We start from the raw sequence: 16,359 nt of genomic DNA, 5'->3' as shown, positions 1-16,359 counted from the left end.
GCCATCTGAGTGCTCCTAATAGAAGCATCTGAACAACAGAGAAGAATTGGAGCGTTCCAGTATTCTGGCTAAAGGGGATGGTATGCTGTTCTCACATCAAGGACATAATCTGTGCTCCAACAGCTCCACTGTACTCCGACAACCAACGCCACACAGAACAGAAAACTCTGAAGGCTAACACTCAGGGAATCTGTATTTCTTCCAGTTTGGAATTTCACTAGCAATGTGAATCAGCTCACTGACAAAAAAGCTTTTGCAACTGTAGGCTCCCATGTGTGCTAAGACAGAAACTATTTTTAAATTAAGCTGAAACAAAGGGCATGATTTATCTTGTGGGTTTTTTTTTTTTTTTAAAAGAGAGAGAAAAAAAGTAGGGTATAGTCAAGGCTTCTATAGTACTCCTGTAAGAAACCACTGAGATTTTCCTTATTGCCTTCTCTCAGTCCAAAGTAGAATTGAACCACAGAATTTTATGCCTTGTAGAGCCATTTGAACACAAAACCAAGACTATCAGCTGGAGAAAAACATTGATATGTTTGGTGCTTTTGACCCAAGACAATCTCCTATCCTTCTCTGCAGAAGTACTGCCCACATTTATGCATTTCAAATTTAACCTTAATGAAGTCAGTTACATTATTTTCTGGTTTACTGTTATTCTTTCCTAAATTGTGAGAGAAATCTGTAAAACCATTGAACATCTAGATCATTTTTATCCATTAACCACAAAAATTTGTAATATTTACTTCATCCTACTGCCTCTATCAAGGAAGGGGGAAAGCATGATAAAAAGAAATCACGTCAAAAGCATGTAAAGACAATTTACAATCCATTTTTTAACATTTATTTTACAGTGTGGTTTGACCCACGAGACAAATCTTTGTTAAAGAATCATATTTACGTTCTGTATAATCCACCGTCCATACTTAAACTGAGGATAAATCTTTAATCAGTTCATTTTTTATCAATGATCCCAGTGTGTCCTGGAAAGGTCTTTTCTATAATCAAAACAACTGAGATTAGAATTGAATCTTGCCATGATGATTCTAGAAACTTTGAGTAGATTTAACTAGTTAGAAGATTATCATTCTCACTTAGAGCAAAGATATATTACACTTTATATTTAAGAATGCATTAAATTCCAAATTTAAATTTAAAAAAATATACTAAGCTCATTGTCTTATCATTAAGAAGCACTAATTCATCCTCTATTGCTGTGTAATCTTCTACATGAGCTATATCCAAATACTCCTGACATTTTAAGTAATTAGTTTCTAAACACAGAAAGACTCTAAATGCCAACAGTTTCCAATAAACCTTAGAACAATCACATATGCTCACTATATTTGAAAACAAGACACTATTCACAGTAATATTACTTAAATGTGTTTCTAAGTGCCTATTTTCAGGTCACTGTGTTTTAATTAGACACAAGCTGATATATTTAATAAATAGAAGCTGATAAAATAGTTTCCAGACTATTAGGGCTTGGAAAACAAAAGCCCTAATACACTAAAACAAGTGTATTAAAACACTAAATTTAAAATTCTACTGGCCAAGGAGGCACAGTGATAAAAAGACATGGCACATTCTGTTCAGCAACAGCTAAGAGCAAAACAGAACTGAGCCACATTAGTAAAACTCTCAAAATTGTGACACGCCTGATAACTAACAAAATATTCTAGTAAAGAGCATATCAGCATTTTAAAATTGTATTAAGGACTGTACCTAGATCAAAATCCTGACAGCGGTAATTCACTATGCCATAGTAAGGAAAGGTAATGCCATCAGTCATGTTAAGAGGCTGAGCTAAACTCACGTTTCAGGAAGAAAAAAAAAAATCAGTTCCAGAACTAAAAGAGAAGCAATTGAGAGTTGCCATGAAATAGTTATTGCGGAGGGGAAATGTACCAGAAAAGAAAATATAGGAGCTAGAAATCAGCACTTAAATTACTCAAAGCACCATGATCTACTGAAATCTGCAGTTACGTTACATATGACATTAGGAAGCTATTTTCTTCGAAACAAAAGAGAGGTGGCTATTTCTAGAAAACAGAGAAAATTACATGTGAAATATATAGATTTAACTGGATTAATTCTTCCTTTCCAACATAATGCTGAAATATGTGTGTTAACTAATTAGGGAAAATATGTAGGAAGAGTCATACAAAAAATACAGTCATTTAGCTTTTTACAATATCTAACGCATAGACCATGACAGAATTACTATGATTTTCAAATTGTGCTGCTTTTTCCTCTTTCTCAAGCAGGTAGAATTAAATTTATAAGTTTTTCTGGAATATATGCTTTCCCTTATTATAGAACTATTCTTGAAGAAAATGTTAGTATAGCTTCCTCAAAAGAGGAGTTTATTTCTCAGGGTCTACTATTAGAAGAATTCCCATGGACAGACATTTAGGGAAGGATTACTTTTCCTGTATGTTAAGTTACGTTCTATGAGAATCTCAGTCTAATGTCTCAGTGCCAAAAGCCAACAATAGTATTTTGATTTCAATGGCTTTAAATTTAAAAACTAGAAATCAGTGGAAACTGATTCAGAATACTTATTTATGGAAAGTACCACTAAGCATGACATTAAGTTATTAAGACATTAAATTTGAGAAGAACTTCACACTCCCAAGTAGCAGGCTTCGTTGCTCTTAGGAATACATCAATTCAGAATTTTCTAATCTAAATTTTGAAGTTGATTATGATCACACTGACAAAAATTCAATTTGGCACTTTCCTAATATTGACCAAAAGCCTTTTCTTACAATTCACGCATCACCTGCTGAAATTTTTTCACTAACAAAGAAAAAATGCAAATGTTCATACAAACATAAGATTTCTAAAGAAAGAAACTAATCTAGTATGTTTGCCTGTTGAAATAAATGAATCATGAAACACGAAGTTCTAAAACGTGGAAGAATTCATTTTATGAAGTATATACAGACTTACAGTTTCACACGTAAGACATCTGGTTTCATTAGTTAATGTTCCCTGAAAAATTTCATGCACCCAAGTTGGGTCTGGTGGGCTGCTATTTTCGTTTTCGATGTTGCCATTAGGTAGGCGACCATTTTGTTTCTCTTGTTTCCTTTCTTCTTGCAAGATATCCGCAATGGTATTTAATAGATAGTTTAAGAACTCATGTGCATCCTGCTGCATGTAGTTATCAAAAAGCTCTACAAGATAAAACAACAGAAGATTTTTTAATTAATCAGTTAGTTTTTAAAAAAACAAGTCGAATTTCAAACCCAGTCTTTATTTCATGTCTCGGATCATTCATGACAATACAACACCAATCTAAAATGTATACTTTATAAACTAAGCCTAAAATATAGGGGGTGGGAAGAGGGAAGGGCAAGTCAGCTCACATTCACAGAAACGTCTCAGATGCTCAGAATTAGCAGAAGAGTGAACCATTCTGCAAGAAAACTAGGGCATGATTCAACTACCTAAACACAGATGTACGTATAGTGCCACCTGAAATGTTATAGCTTATCCCATCCAGCCTCCAGATGCCAGTCCATGACAATTTGGATCTCCTGCAGGGGCTATGCTATCTCTGCCAAGCTTATGTCAATGTCTTGGATAACACAGGGCATCTCAAATGGCATTAGGTGTTGATATTTTCCAGATATAAACTGAGAACTAATGATAGGAAATGTTTCATCATCTATATTCTATCACAGGAAGAACATGAACAACAAATGCTCAAAACATTGCTTTAATTATTTTCACTTTTAGGATTTTAAGTCCACTGCTGCTCTGTCACAAGCACGGTGTCATCAATACTAGCAATGAAAATAAGATTAAGACTAAAAACTTAAAGATACTGACATTTTTAAACAATTATTTTCTTTCTCAAAGGTCTTCAAGTAAGGTAGTATTCGTAGAGCCTTGTCAAATTAGCCTAAAGTTCTAGCCACAGCAAGAGCAAACCGGTTTCACATTAGGACTTTGAGTAATAAACAGATTTGTCTTCCAAGGTCTGAAATATTGCTTCTGGAGACCAGTATATGTGGCACCTTTATTACTGGTGGACTTGTTGGATAGATAATAACAGATTCGCTATGCTTTCCACTTCACGTCCTCAGTTTGCCAACATTTCTAAGCATAATAGCTTTAGGATTAATTGAGTGGCAAGGAAACAGTTTCACCGGCAAATACTTATGAAGTACAGAAACAATACAGATTAAAGCATAAAGTCGAACTCTCTTTCTTGCAAACCTACTCTCTTATGTTCAAATTGGTACTACCCTGAAAACATTATTTATTGCAGTCCCCTGGGATATCAACCTGAGAAATCCTCTGCTGCTACAAATCCTCACATTAGGACTAGGACTAAGAAAACAATAAAGGCATTGAATCAGATTTAGGAATAGTTACTTCTCTCTGTGACCAGGAATTGTTAAAAGGAAATTTACCTCCCAATTTAAAAAGTGTTCTATATCACTGGCTAATATCATACAAGGCTTTCATGTGCAATTACTTCAGTTAATCGTAACTTGCAATTTGCTTGTAGTACAAGAATATACTAAGAGCCTGGCCTTCAGTGGAGGGATAGTTCCCAGGACAGGAAAGATGAATGAAAAAGATACTTGGTGAAGCTTAAGTTTTGAAGCGCATACAGGGACTACATTGAAGCTTTACCATCACTCACTTGAGGGCACATCCAGAAGTAAACTTCAAATAGAAAAAAACATTCTGAGTTATTAGCAAACTAGGGAGAATTTGATGCTAATCTAGATAATTTGGAGAGGTTAAGTAGTGCCAAGAGTACGAACCAATTAGTTTATTTAATGAACTATTACACTATATTTGAGAAGCAAGAGTAAGTTCGACTGAATCTAGCCAACCGTAAGGTCTTTATTTAATCAAGTCAGTCAAGGAAGAACAAGAGCTACAAGGCTCTTGAGGCAAAACACTTCAGAGATTCTTCAGTGCTACATTATGGACTTCTCAGGGCTATGTGCCAGTCAGTAAATTAGCATCAAATACAACAGAATGAAAGCTACACATCGTTCATTTTATGATTAGTAGAAATTTAAGATAACAGTGTATCTCCAGCTGACTTCAAGCCAGCAGCTGCTTCCCAGCCAGTTAAGCTTTAAGGTCATTAATATATGTACATTGGAGACAGACTTCGAAAATAAAGACGGAATAGCAGCATTGTAGTCTGGAATACATTAAGATTAGGTTCTCAGTCATCACCCTGGTATAGCTGGATACTGACTGGAACAGAATCTAGCCAGTACTGCATACGTACCTGATTCTTTAACTAACTCTTCTTTAAAGCTCAAAACTATATACCTTTACAATAAGCACTTAATAGCGTATATAATGTCCAAATAATCACTGCCTGACAATTTAGCCATTTATTTGTAGAAAAGGTGAGACTATCATCATTAAAAGAAACCCCAAATCCAACAAGAGCTGACCTTTCACATCTGATTTCTCTAATGAAGATTTTCCGATTGCCTTCTCCTGCTCAGAATTTTATTGTCATGCCATAATTAAGCATTAAATTAAAATGAGAGAGTTGGGGCTGTTCAGCCTGGAGAAGGGAAGGCTCCGGGGTGATCTTATAGCAGCTTTCCAGTACCTAAAGGGGGCCTACAGGAAAGCTGGAGAGGGACTTTTTATAAGGGTGTGTAGTGATAGGACAAGGGGCAATGGATTTAAACTGAAAGAGGGCAGATTTAGATTAGATATAAGAAAGAAATTTTTCACTCAGAGAGTGGTGAGGCAGTGGAACAGGTTGCCCAGAGAAGTTGTGGATGCCCCATCCCTGGAAGTGTTCAAGGCCAGGTTGGATGAGGCTTTGGGCAACCTGGTGTAGTGGAGGGTTTCCCTGCTCATGGCGGGGTGGTTGGAACAAGATGATCTTTAAGGTCCCTTCCAACCCTAACAATTCTATGATTCTATGATTAAAAAGCACATTTTCTAAAAAGAACTTAATGGCTCCTGTGGTTTACTTTCTGCTTTCCATTTGAACCATTCTCCATGTTTGTCATAGTTAGTCAACCTGCACTGACATCATGAACTATTTCTGTAACTGCATCAACGTACAAGCATACTTGCTCAAGTACACTTACCGAAGAACTGAACGGCAGTTTTCTATTCTGCACAGCTTATTGTGTAATTGTACATCACATTATTGTGAGATCGTACAATACGTGAGAGCTTTTTCTTAACAATATTATTTCAGCTCACGGTGTGCATTTGCGGGAAGGGTCACTTAAAATATTAAAATGACATTTCTGATCTGATTTCTTGTTTTTACTACAGAGATGGTCATCATAACATTTGAACACTTTTTTAGTCTGCATATGTAGTCCTGGATTGATTACAACAGTATGAACATGTCTATTGAAGCAGTGGTAAATATGGTACCCCATACAGTTTATTTAAACCTAGTGGTTATTTTTTAGAAAAAAATGTTATATTTTTATAAAAGTGTATCCAAATTGAGCAGTAGATTACAAGGTTTCCTTTATATTTTAACATCAAATTATTTTCTAAAACATTTTGTCTAATTAGTCCTGCAGATAAGAAACAAGAAATGTTAAAAATCTCTGGAAATCTCTTGAAATTTAGCGTATCAATTACACCAAAACCAAAAAGCCAAAACTACTTAGTGATTTTAAAATTCACTAATCCTTTAAAAAGTAGGTCAAGCTAAGTATTGCATAAGGTCTAAACAAATTTTAAAATTTCTGGGGTTTTAAGATAGATTCTTGCAGAGAAGTCTTAATGTCCTTTCAACATGCTCTGTCTGGGAGACTGATTCCTGCATTCAGAGAGTAATGTTTGTTTAAACACAGAAAAAAACCTTTACAGTGAATTTTGATTATAGAAACACCATTCATAGAGAGGTAAAATTAGCAAGCAATTTCCTAAGCAGCCACTGACAATACACTCAGTTTTACACGAAGAGAAAGACAAGGATTCTCTCTCTAAATGGCTCCAGGATTACACCCTTATTTCTAGGGTCACCTCTTCTTTATAGTGCAGCACCAAGAACACTTTCTATGTGTAACAAATATGTAGGTATTCCACTACGTCAACTTCAGAATTAAATCAAAATTGCTATGATCATTACATAAGAAAAAGGAAAAAAAAGTTACCATTTTCTTTTCGTAATCTTGTTATAAACTTCTTGGGAGGTATTACTCCAACTTTTTTCTTCTGGGTGGCTATACTGTGGAAGAGATCAGCTAAGCATGTAAGGAGATTCTCTTTTTTTCTTGGTTGACTCTTGTATGCTAAGACTTTGTCTCGAAATGGTCGACAAAAATAAAGTGCCTGAAGAACTGAATTGCAGTAGCATGTATTCCCAAACTATAAAATAAGAAAGAGATTTATTAGCTTGCATTGTATTACTGTAGAGAGGTAAAATTAAATCCAAAGTATAAGAGAATGCACAAGAAGGGGCAAATTTTCTGCAAGTCATTTCTTCTTGACTTTAAGACAGTAAAGCACATTACTTTTTCGCAAAGGATTAACAAGTACATTGCAAGTAAATGCAAAAAAAAAATAGATAAATTTGAACATTACTATATAATTTTGTCTACCTAGTAAAGTTATGAGTAATATTTCGCATTTACTTGGGTCAAAATGTTCAACAAATATCACTAATTCAACAGCTCTCAAAACGTGCCCAGGTAAAAATATCTATCCATCTACCACAAGTTAGCCACAACAGTAAAGAACAGGCACAGCACAACCTCGTACTGCAAAGAAATTCAGCTGTAAATTGAGAGCTTCTCGGACACTTCGGAAATTGGATTCTCCAAATCTTATTAGTTGTGATCAAAGTCAGAAATAACAGCTTTAATCTCTTCCTACATTTTCAGTTCTCATTTTAGGGTAACAGGATTGGCATTCAGGAGTTTTCTTAAAACAATGCAACATGGCTTGTTCAGGATTCAAAGCTATGGCACAGCTGGTAGTTTCAAATCAAAATTGAAAGGAAAGGATGGGCGATTTGGACCAGCGCCTTTTGAAGGAGGCAAGACACTGAATTGACACGCAGCAAGCAGAGTCAGCAAGAAAGGCATCCATAACCCTCCTTATACCAGAACACTCCGGACATCCCCCTTCCCCAGACTCCTTCCAGCTCTTAGGCATTTACGTCTTTTGGTCACTGACACTGTCTCCAGCTCACCCCAACACTGCAAGTCTCCCTATTCCCTCTGTGAAGGCATCGTGAGCTGTCAGAGGATAAAGCTACTCATCTTATGTTGCCCTCCTCCAGTGAAACCTATTATCTAACACTGAAAATGTGAGAAAAATCTTCATATGGCCTTCAGCAAGTAATCCAACCTTTCAGCTGCAGTCACGCAACCTGCAAATTGACACCCATACCTGTTACACACATTCTGTAAAATGTGAAAATCATGTTTGAATTTATGTTTTATATAAAGATAGTAGCATATACCGGTAGCAAATTCTAAGAATATCTTGTGACAGAGAGACTGTTATAGAGCAGAGTGCATTTACAGGTATTTTAAGAATAGGTTCTTTTGACAGAGAAATAGAACTAATAGAACTTACATCTTAAGAACAACAGGAAAGTATCTGTTTCTTGCTCTTTCCCGACATTGACAAACAAGACATTGACAAACAAGAGCACCGTGTAATTTAAACAGAAAACTGGAAAGTAAATTGTTTTCCTTTGGTTTAAATTAATGAAATATGAAGAACTACTTTCTAAATACCCAAAACATACTCAAAGAATCAGTAAGAAGTTTATTTTTTTAAAAAAGATATTAATAAGTCTTAAGATCTTCATATCAAAAGTGAGGAAATTAACACCCATTATTTTATTTCTTTAAGCTAGAGAAAATGCTTACATTAGCTTCTTTGTGGTCCAAATTTGTGCTCAAGTAGGTCAATGAACTTAAGAGAAAAATAAGGGCTTTTTTTCTTAAAGGAAGCAGATGAAATCACATAGTAGTTTGTGTCAAAACATCTAAAATTGTAAGCTAACTGTTTATGAGTTTATAATTAGAGATAGCTACAAAAGGAGAACTCCACTAAAATGTTAAGGAAGTTATTAAAATTCAATCAAATGGGAAAAGCGTTAAAATTTCTACAGCAAGTGTCGAAAGATGAAAAGGCAGCAAATTAGAAATTTCGTAACATTCCAATTTTAAAAAGGAACAATCTGATGATCAGTTAATTAGAATGGCAAACATGCAGGGAGACAACCAACATATGAAGCAACAAAGAACTCGGAACACAATTCAGGAGATTAATTTAATATGAATGTATGTTAACGTACATGCCTGTGGATAAGAAATAAAAGCAAGCAGAATAAGTTTATAAAAGATTTTCTTTAACCAAATTCAGACAGAGAGTAGGCAACAGAAGATTGTTTGAAAACAAACTCCTCAAGAAAACGTAATTAGCTTACATTTGTTTTATATCTAAAGCATCAACATTCACCGCTTCAAAACCTAAGATCTTTTTAAAACAAAAGCTTCCAATCATTAAAAAATTGTAATGGTACATGTACTAAACAACAAGGGGGAAAACGTGGGGAGGTTTCTAACTAAGCAAATAGGGAATTTGTTACACCATTATTACTTTACTTCCCATCTTTGACTCCAATACAAAAGCACACCTCTCATTTAGAAAACACCCAAGACCTCGCTCCAGTCTCCCCATCCTCCCACCACCTACTGAACACGTATCTTTCGCTTTCTTATTCTGCTTCTTCAATTCTCAGTTCTCCTGCTAACCTGGCCAACCATGGTGGGTTGACCCTGGATAGACACCAGGTGCCCACCAAGCTGCTCTGTCACTCCCCTCCTCAGCTGGACAGGGGAGAGAAAATATAATGAAAGGCTCGTGGGTCAAGATAAGGACAGGGAGAGATCATTAATTTACCTTCACAGGCAAAACAGACTTGACTTGGGAAAATTAGTTTAATTTATTAGCGATCGTATTAGAGTAGGACAATGAGAAATGAAACTAAACCTTAAAAACAGCTTCCCCCTCCCCTCCTTTCTTCCCATGCTTAATTTTACTCCCAATTTTCTCTACCTCTTCCCCCTCCAGTGGTGCAGGGGGACAGGCAATGGGGGTTGTGGTCAGTTCATCACACGTTGTCTCTGCTGTTCCTTTCTCTTCAGGGGGAGGACTCCTCACACTCTTCTCCTGCTCCAGTGTGGGATCCTTCCCGTGGGCTACAGCTCTTCACAAACTGCTCCGGCGTGAGTCCTTTATATGGGGTGCAGTCCTTCAGGAACAGACTTCTCCAGCGTGGGTTCCCACAGGATCACAAGTCCTGCCAGCAAACCTGCTCCAGCACGGGCTCCTCTCTGTCCACGGGTCCACAGGTCCTGCCAGGAGCCTGCTCCAGTACAGGCTTCCCACAGGGTCACAGCCTCATTTTGGCATCCGCCTGCTCTGCTGTGGGGTCCTTCACTGGCCGCAGGCGGATCTCCACTGTTCATCCCCATGGGCTGCAGGAGACAGCTGCCTCACCATGGTCTGCACCACGGGCTGGAGGGGAATCTACTCTGGTGCCTGGAGCACCTCTTCCCTCTCCTCCTTCACTGACCTTGGTGTCTGCAGGGCTGTTTCTCTCATATAGTCTCACTCCTCTGTCTGGCTGCAGCTTTCTCTCCCGCAGTTTTTTTTTTCCCCTTCTTAAATATGTTATCCCAGAGGCGCTGCCACTTGCTGATGGGCTCAGCCTTGGCCAGCAGCAGGTCCATCTTGGAGCCGGCTGGCATTGGCTCTGTTGGACATGGGGGAAGCTTCTAGCAGCTTCTCACAGAAGCCACCCTGTAGCCCTCCTGCTACCAAAACCTTGCCACGCAAACCCGACAGACCAACAGACACTGTCCTCCTCCCCTCGCTTTACAGCCAGCGCTGCCTCAGAAACACAACACTTGTAAGAAGATAATAATGAGAAGTTTGCAACCATAATCCGTATGTTTCGTAGTGACAGTGTAAACACTCCAACACCACTCTGAAATACGAAAATGCACAGCACTGGAAGCCCACCAAGCTATCCAAACAAGAAGGATGTTTAGCTAGCTTCAGAAATTAGCTAGCTTTATTCAAAATATAATTGTAGGAAAATGAAACACTTGTGAAGTCTGCCTCAGAAGAACAGCAGAAAACTCTAAGGCAGACTGTCATTGTAATTTTATCTCTTAAACTGTCAGCCTGTATGGGCTACTGAAACTCCTCTGCCTCATTCAGGGGAAGGTAATAGAGACTATATAGTTATTTTAACCTATGTTTTCGACCGGTTTATTGCTTGCCTCCTTGTTTCTGTGAGGATCATCTTAAGATGCATCTCTAAGAAAAGTAAAAAAACAAATTTTCTCTTTTTTTCAGTTCACATTGCTCTTTTGTTCTAAATTCTGAGAAATCAGATTATTTCCTTTCACAAAAATACTGTATTCTGTATGTTTCCCCTACACATTTTTTTTTTTTTTTAATTCCGAAATCAAAGTTACAACACTCAAACCTGTGTGGAAATAAAAAAAATGAGACAATCAGGAAAGTTGCAACAAAAACACCACACACTCACTAAGCCTTACAGCCTTATAGTTTACTGTTCTGATGCAACATACAACCAGGAAGAAACTTGGCTGTTGAACCCGACAGATCTACAAAAAGTTTCCAACAAGAGATCTACAAGAACTTAGATCTGCTTAGAACACTGTCTCTGTGCAGCACCAGGGTTCCCGCCATCTCTGATGCATCAGCAGCTCTGACAACTTTTATTCACTGCGGTGGGCCACACCAGTAAAAGCGACTTCTCCGAAACACACAGATCCACTGCAAGAGACTGAATAACCAAACTTTCTGCTCTAGAAGCCTGCTAAACTGCTGAAGAGCTACCAGAGTAGCTCTTAGGAGATTAAAAACATTAATTATTTCATACTTATTGTGTAAAATAACTGATTTAACTTGAATACCTAGATTTGAATAGTACGCATTACTGCACCAGAGAAGGAAAGAAGAATGATAGGCAGACTTGATGTTCCTGATTGTCCATGTGCATGCGACATCACACTACTAACATTTTCATCTTACCATGTATCTTAAATATTTCCTGCTGATTTAGTGAATGGTATTGTTCCTTCCAGCCTAAGCTGAATTTTCCATTTAGAGCTTTCATTGACAGACTCAAACATCCCATCAACCATCTGGTCTTCCATATGCTTCCCATAATTGCCCTTTCTTAATTCTTCTTTTACCTCTCAAATTGTTTCTTTCAGCACATCCTCTGAATAATCCCTAGATTCCGCCACAAAGATAGAGAGAATAAGATAATGCTTCTACCTCTTCTTCTTTTACACTACCTCTAGATAAATGCTACATTTACCATTGACAGATCTCTATTTCAGGACTGTCACCTTTACCTAAAATTTTGTCCTGCACTCCAGACACCTCAAATGGCTGGCTATCACACAGTTAGAAGAGAGCTATTGATTTCCACATTATCTCCAATTTTGCCATTACTCTAGACAAAGTTAGGACAAACAAAATCGATAAACAAAGCAGAAATATTTAGCAGTAAATGTTAATGAACCTCTAAAAGCTTCACTTCTTGTAATTGCTGTAAAACGATTAGAGAAATCAATGAAGACAAAAATTGTGATTTCTATCACTTCTCAGTCTAATAGTACTCTTAATTTACTATCTAGTTATCTAATATTTCTTTTAATTATCATTAACTCTGCCATTCTTTCTGAATGGTCACTGGCCATAGGTTGCTAATGAAGAGGTCACTGCCTTTCCTTTTCCTGATAGATTTAAATTCTGCAAGCTTATTACACATTTATGGCACACACATACTGTGTTAGTAAACAGAATCTGTGTAACAGATCTGAAAACCATCCAAGCAACAATATGACTGAATTTCATTACCCAAACACCGTACCTGAATAACACAGCACGAGTGTGCCATAGACGTAATGGAATCCAAATTTACTATTTGTTATGATTCAAAGAATTTTGGTTCATAAAACTTTATTATTTGAAGCTAAAATAAGCAACATTCCTGTACTACACAGAAAGGTAAAGAGCACTCCGAGATATCTTAGCTGCCTGTCTCTTACGTATATGGTTGAGGTGAATGAGGGGAAAGACAGATCTCCCCTCAAATCTCCTACTCCCTCTGGACTACAGAAAGCCAGAATTTGTTGATCACAGCATCACAGAATGTTAGGGATTGGAAGGGACCTCAAAGGATCATCTAGTTCAATCCCCCTGCCGGAGCAGGACCACCTAGATCAGATCACACAAGAACGCGTCCAGGTGGGTTTTGAATATCTCCAGAGAAGGAGACTCCACAACCTCTCTGGGCAGCCTGTTCCAGTGTTCTGTTACCCTTACTGGGAAGAAGTTCTTCCTCATGTTTAAGCAGAACCTCCTGTGTTCCAGCTTATATCCATTTCCCCTTGTCCTATCGTTGGATGCCAGTGAGAAGAGCCTGGCTCCATCCTCATGACAGTCACCCTTTACATATTTATAAACATTAATGAGGTCCCCCCTCAGTCTCCTCTTCTCCAAGCTAAAGAGACCCAGCTCCCTCAGCCTTTCCTCATAAGGATATTCATTATATATTAGGAAGACTGTCTACATTTAGCCCATATCCAGGGCTAAACAACAGCCAGCTGTTAGACCTCATCCCTCTCAAGAAGTGGAATCAAGAAAAGGAAGGACTCGAGGGCTGAGATAGGAACTACTTAATAGTTGAAATAAAATAAAATGACAAATAATAATGATGACGATGATGATGATAATAATAATAATATATACGGACAAGTGATGTACAATGCAATTGCTCACTACCGCTTGGTCAATTAGCCCATTCCTGGCTAAAGATTCTGGAGCAGGAAAATCCCAAAAATGCAATCTCAGAAGAGAGAGTAGACCTCGGGAGCAGAATGACAGCTGAGACCCTCCAGGGATGGTGACCATTGAGAAAGAGAGACCTTCCTCAACAAACTTTCCAATTTATAGTGAGCATTACATGGTATGGAATACCCATTTGTCAAGTTCGATGTCAATCGCCCTGGCCATGCTCCCCCCAGGTTCTTGGACATGGGCCATTAGGAAAAACAAGTTGAAAAGTCCTTGATCACTACAGATACCTGCATACCATGGCTGGCTACAAACTAAACCAAAGTGTCTTATCAACTTTGTTCTCACCAAATCCGGTGCTGCAGTCTTCTTAAAAACGCAGCCTACTTCAGAAACTTAGCTTTTCTGAACAGAAAATTGATTCTATGATTCTATTCCAGCGAAACCAATAAGGGCATTGTCCTTACTGAAACTTTTCTTAAGGGTACAAAATATGTAAAACTTCAAGATTAGATGTACAATCCAATTTTACTGTCAAGTCTTAAATTCTCTCTGGGCTTGGACAAGAAATTAGGAAAATAGTTTATCTGTCATAAGAATAAGGGATTTGAGAAAAGATAAGAACAGCTTTGATGGAAAGCCTAAGCTCTGCCACAGAACTAACAAGTATTAACAGTTAAACTACTGTATTTCCTGTTTTCAGAGAACTAACGCAACATTTTGAAGGTGTTTCAACTTTCATGAGAAAGATAAAAATTACTCATTTGAGATGCATGTAAGCCAGCTTATCAGTAAGAGTGTTTACTGACTGCACAGTGTATACTCAGATTGCAGACTCCTGAACCATGTCAGTGCTAAGAACCTAGAGGTAGAGACATATGTTATAGTAGCAGGACAGCAGTCAAAGTAATTAGTTTCATTAAGAGAAGCAAGACAATAGCTCTTGTTAAATCAACTTGGTTTAAATATGTACTTTCTGAAGCCCTAATAAAGAAAATATTTCAATATTTCATTTCAGAACAATGCAATTTCTAACAAGATACACTTTTCATTGGTAAAACCAGAAATTAAAATTTAAATTATTCCTTAAATGATTGAATTGAACAATTCAGTATGTTTTTCCACCATTGCTTTCTCCTTTGGGCTCAGCATTTTTTTAAAATCTTAAAATAAATAGCAGACATGAAGACTTCATATCAACAGCCTTTAATGGACTTTTTTCTTTTACTATATTTATTCACTCAGATTGGCATATTATGAACTACAAGCTACATATTTTAAACAGGGTTTTTTTAAGACTTATAAATTTTAATAGCAAGAAAGTTTTTTAAAAATTACCTTACAATTAGTAAAATTAAATAAAGTATTAAATATACAATTCAATTTCAACAATTATTTCAGTAGCATATTTCAATAAATGCACTGCATATTGAAACACAATTCAATAAGTATGTATATTCAATGACTATATCTTCAAGTGTTTCAATTATTCACTCAGTCACAGTCTTACAATTTAACAAATCCACTGATGGCATTTCAAAGCAATAAAGTTATGAACTGAAACTTACATTAACCAAACCAAAATAGTGCTCATTGACTGGAAATTGTTCTGGACCAATCTCTTTCTCCAAAGCTGAGGCATTGGCGCCCTAGAAAAATGAAAAGCCATAAAATGTTAGTGTTGTAACTACGCACACAGTGAACTTATCTAGTTGAGGAAAAAAAAAAAAAGTAAAGTTTTTTGGCAAGGAGAAATGACCAAAACCAACCAACCAAAAAAAATACCCCGAAAAAAATAGTCACAACTAGAGACCTCACTACTATCAAAGCAATATTTTCAGATCTTAGACCGTAAGACTTCAGGTTTACTATACCTACTTACAGTGACATTCTCTCTAGTTAGGACGGAGGAAAACAAAAATAAATGAGAGACTAAATATTGAAAATGGATGAAACATCTTCCTGTCTGTACCCTGGAGGGGGGCAGAAAGTGGAGTTTGTGATCCAGCTCAACAATCACGCATGGCAAATTAACCAAACTTGTTTAGTTAGTCTATTGCTTAATGCAAAGACAAGCTCGTAGGCAGGATAATTATAGCCATGAATGCAGAAAAATCAGTCCTTTGAGTTCTCTGCTGATTTGCACTCTCAGGATGTTTAGATTGCCCAGAAAACCATTTCACACAGCTCTTAAAGTAGACAACAAGTCTACTGTGCCACAACTTAATGCTTACCTATGTATAATAAAGAACCTAACGCTCTTCCACCACAAGAAAATTATTTTGACATAATGCAAAATGCCTTACAGATATGTGTTTCCAAATATGTTCTGTTCAAAAGCGTCTCAAAGTTAGTTAAATAATTTTCATGTATTTTCATGCAATTACACTGTTTTGACGTTCTGTATTTACTATTTTCAGAGTGGAGCTTCTTTAATAACAATTGCATTAAAACAGTATTGCAAAGCAGGTGATGCAAGGCCAAACGGTGAGCTCCTCTTAACAAGTGTAATTTTCA

The 16,359-nt window shown here is 37.0% G+C and overlaps 1 protein-coding gene across 3 annotated transcripts in view; it reads right to left on the bottom strand.

The window, feature by feature from the left end:
* The window catches only part of USP12 (ubiquitin specific peptidase 12), a 43,266-nt gene that overhangs the window by 13,476 nt on the left and 13,431 nt on the right, over positions 1-16,359 (bottom strand). For all 3 annotated transcript variants that reach the window (XR_015222582.1, XM_086621291.1, XM_086621298.1), the window contains exons 2-4: positions 15,411-15,491; positions 7,131-7,344; positions 2,956-3,182 (exon numbers count right to left, since the gene is read on the bottom strand). Coding sequence is in view for 2 of the 3 variants with exons in the window: in XM_086621291.1 (XP_086477417.1) it covers positions 2,956-3,182; positions 7,131-7,344; positions 15,411-15,491 (522 nt within the window). In the remaining variant the exon portion in view is untranslated. The remainder of the gene's footprint in view (positions 1-2,955; positions 3,183-7,130; positions 7,345-15,410; positions 15,492-16,359) is intronic.

The sequence above is a fragment of the Tauraco erythrolophus genome, chromosome 1, assembly GCF_009769465.1.
Source record: "Tauraco erythrolophus isolate bTauEry1 chromosome 1, bTauEry1.pri, whole genome shotgun sequence".
Lineage (NCBI taxonomy): Eukaryota > Metazoa > Chordata > Aves > Musophagiformes > Musophagidae > Tauraco > Tauraco erythrolophus.
This window is presented reverse-complemented; position numbering and strand designations above follow the sequence as displayed.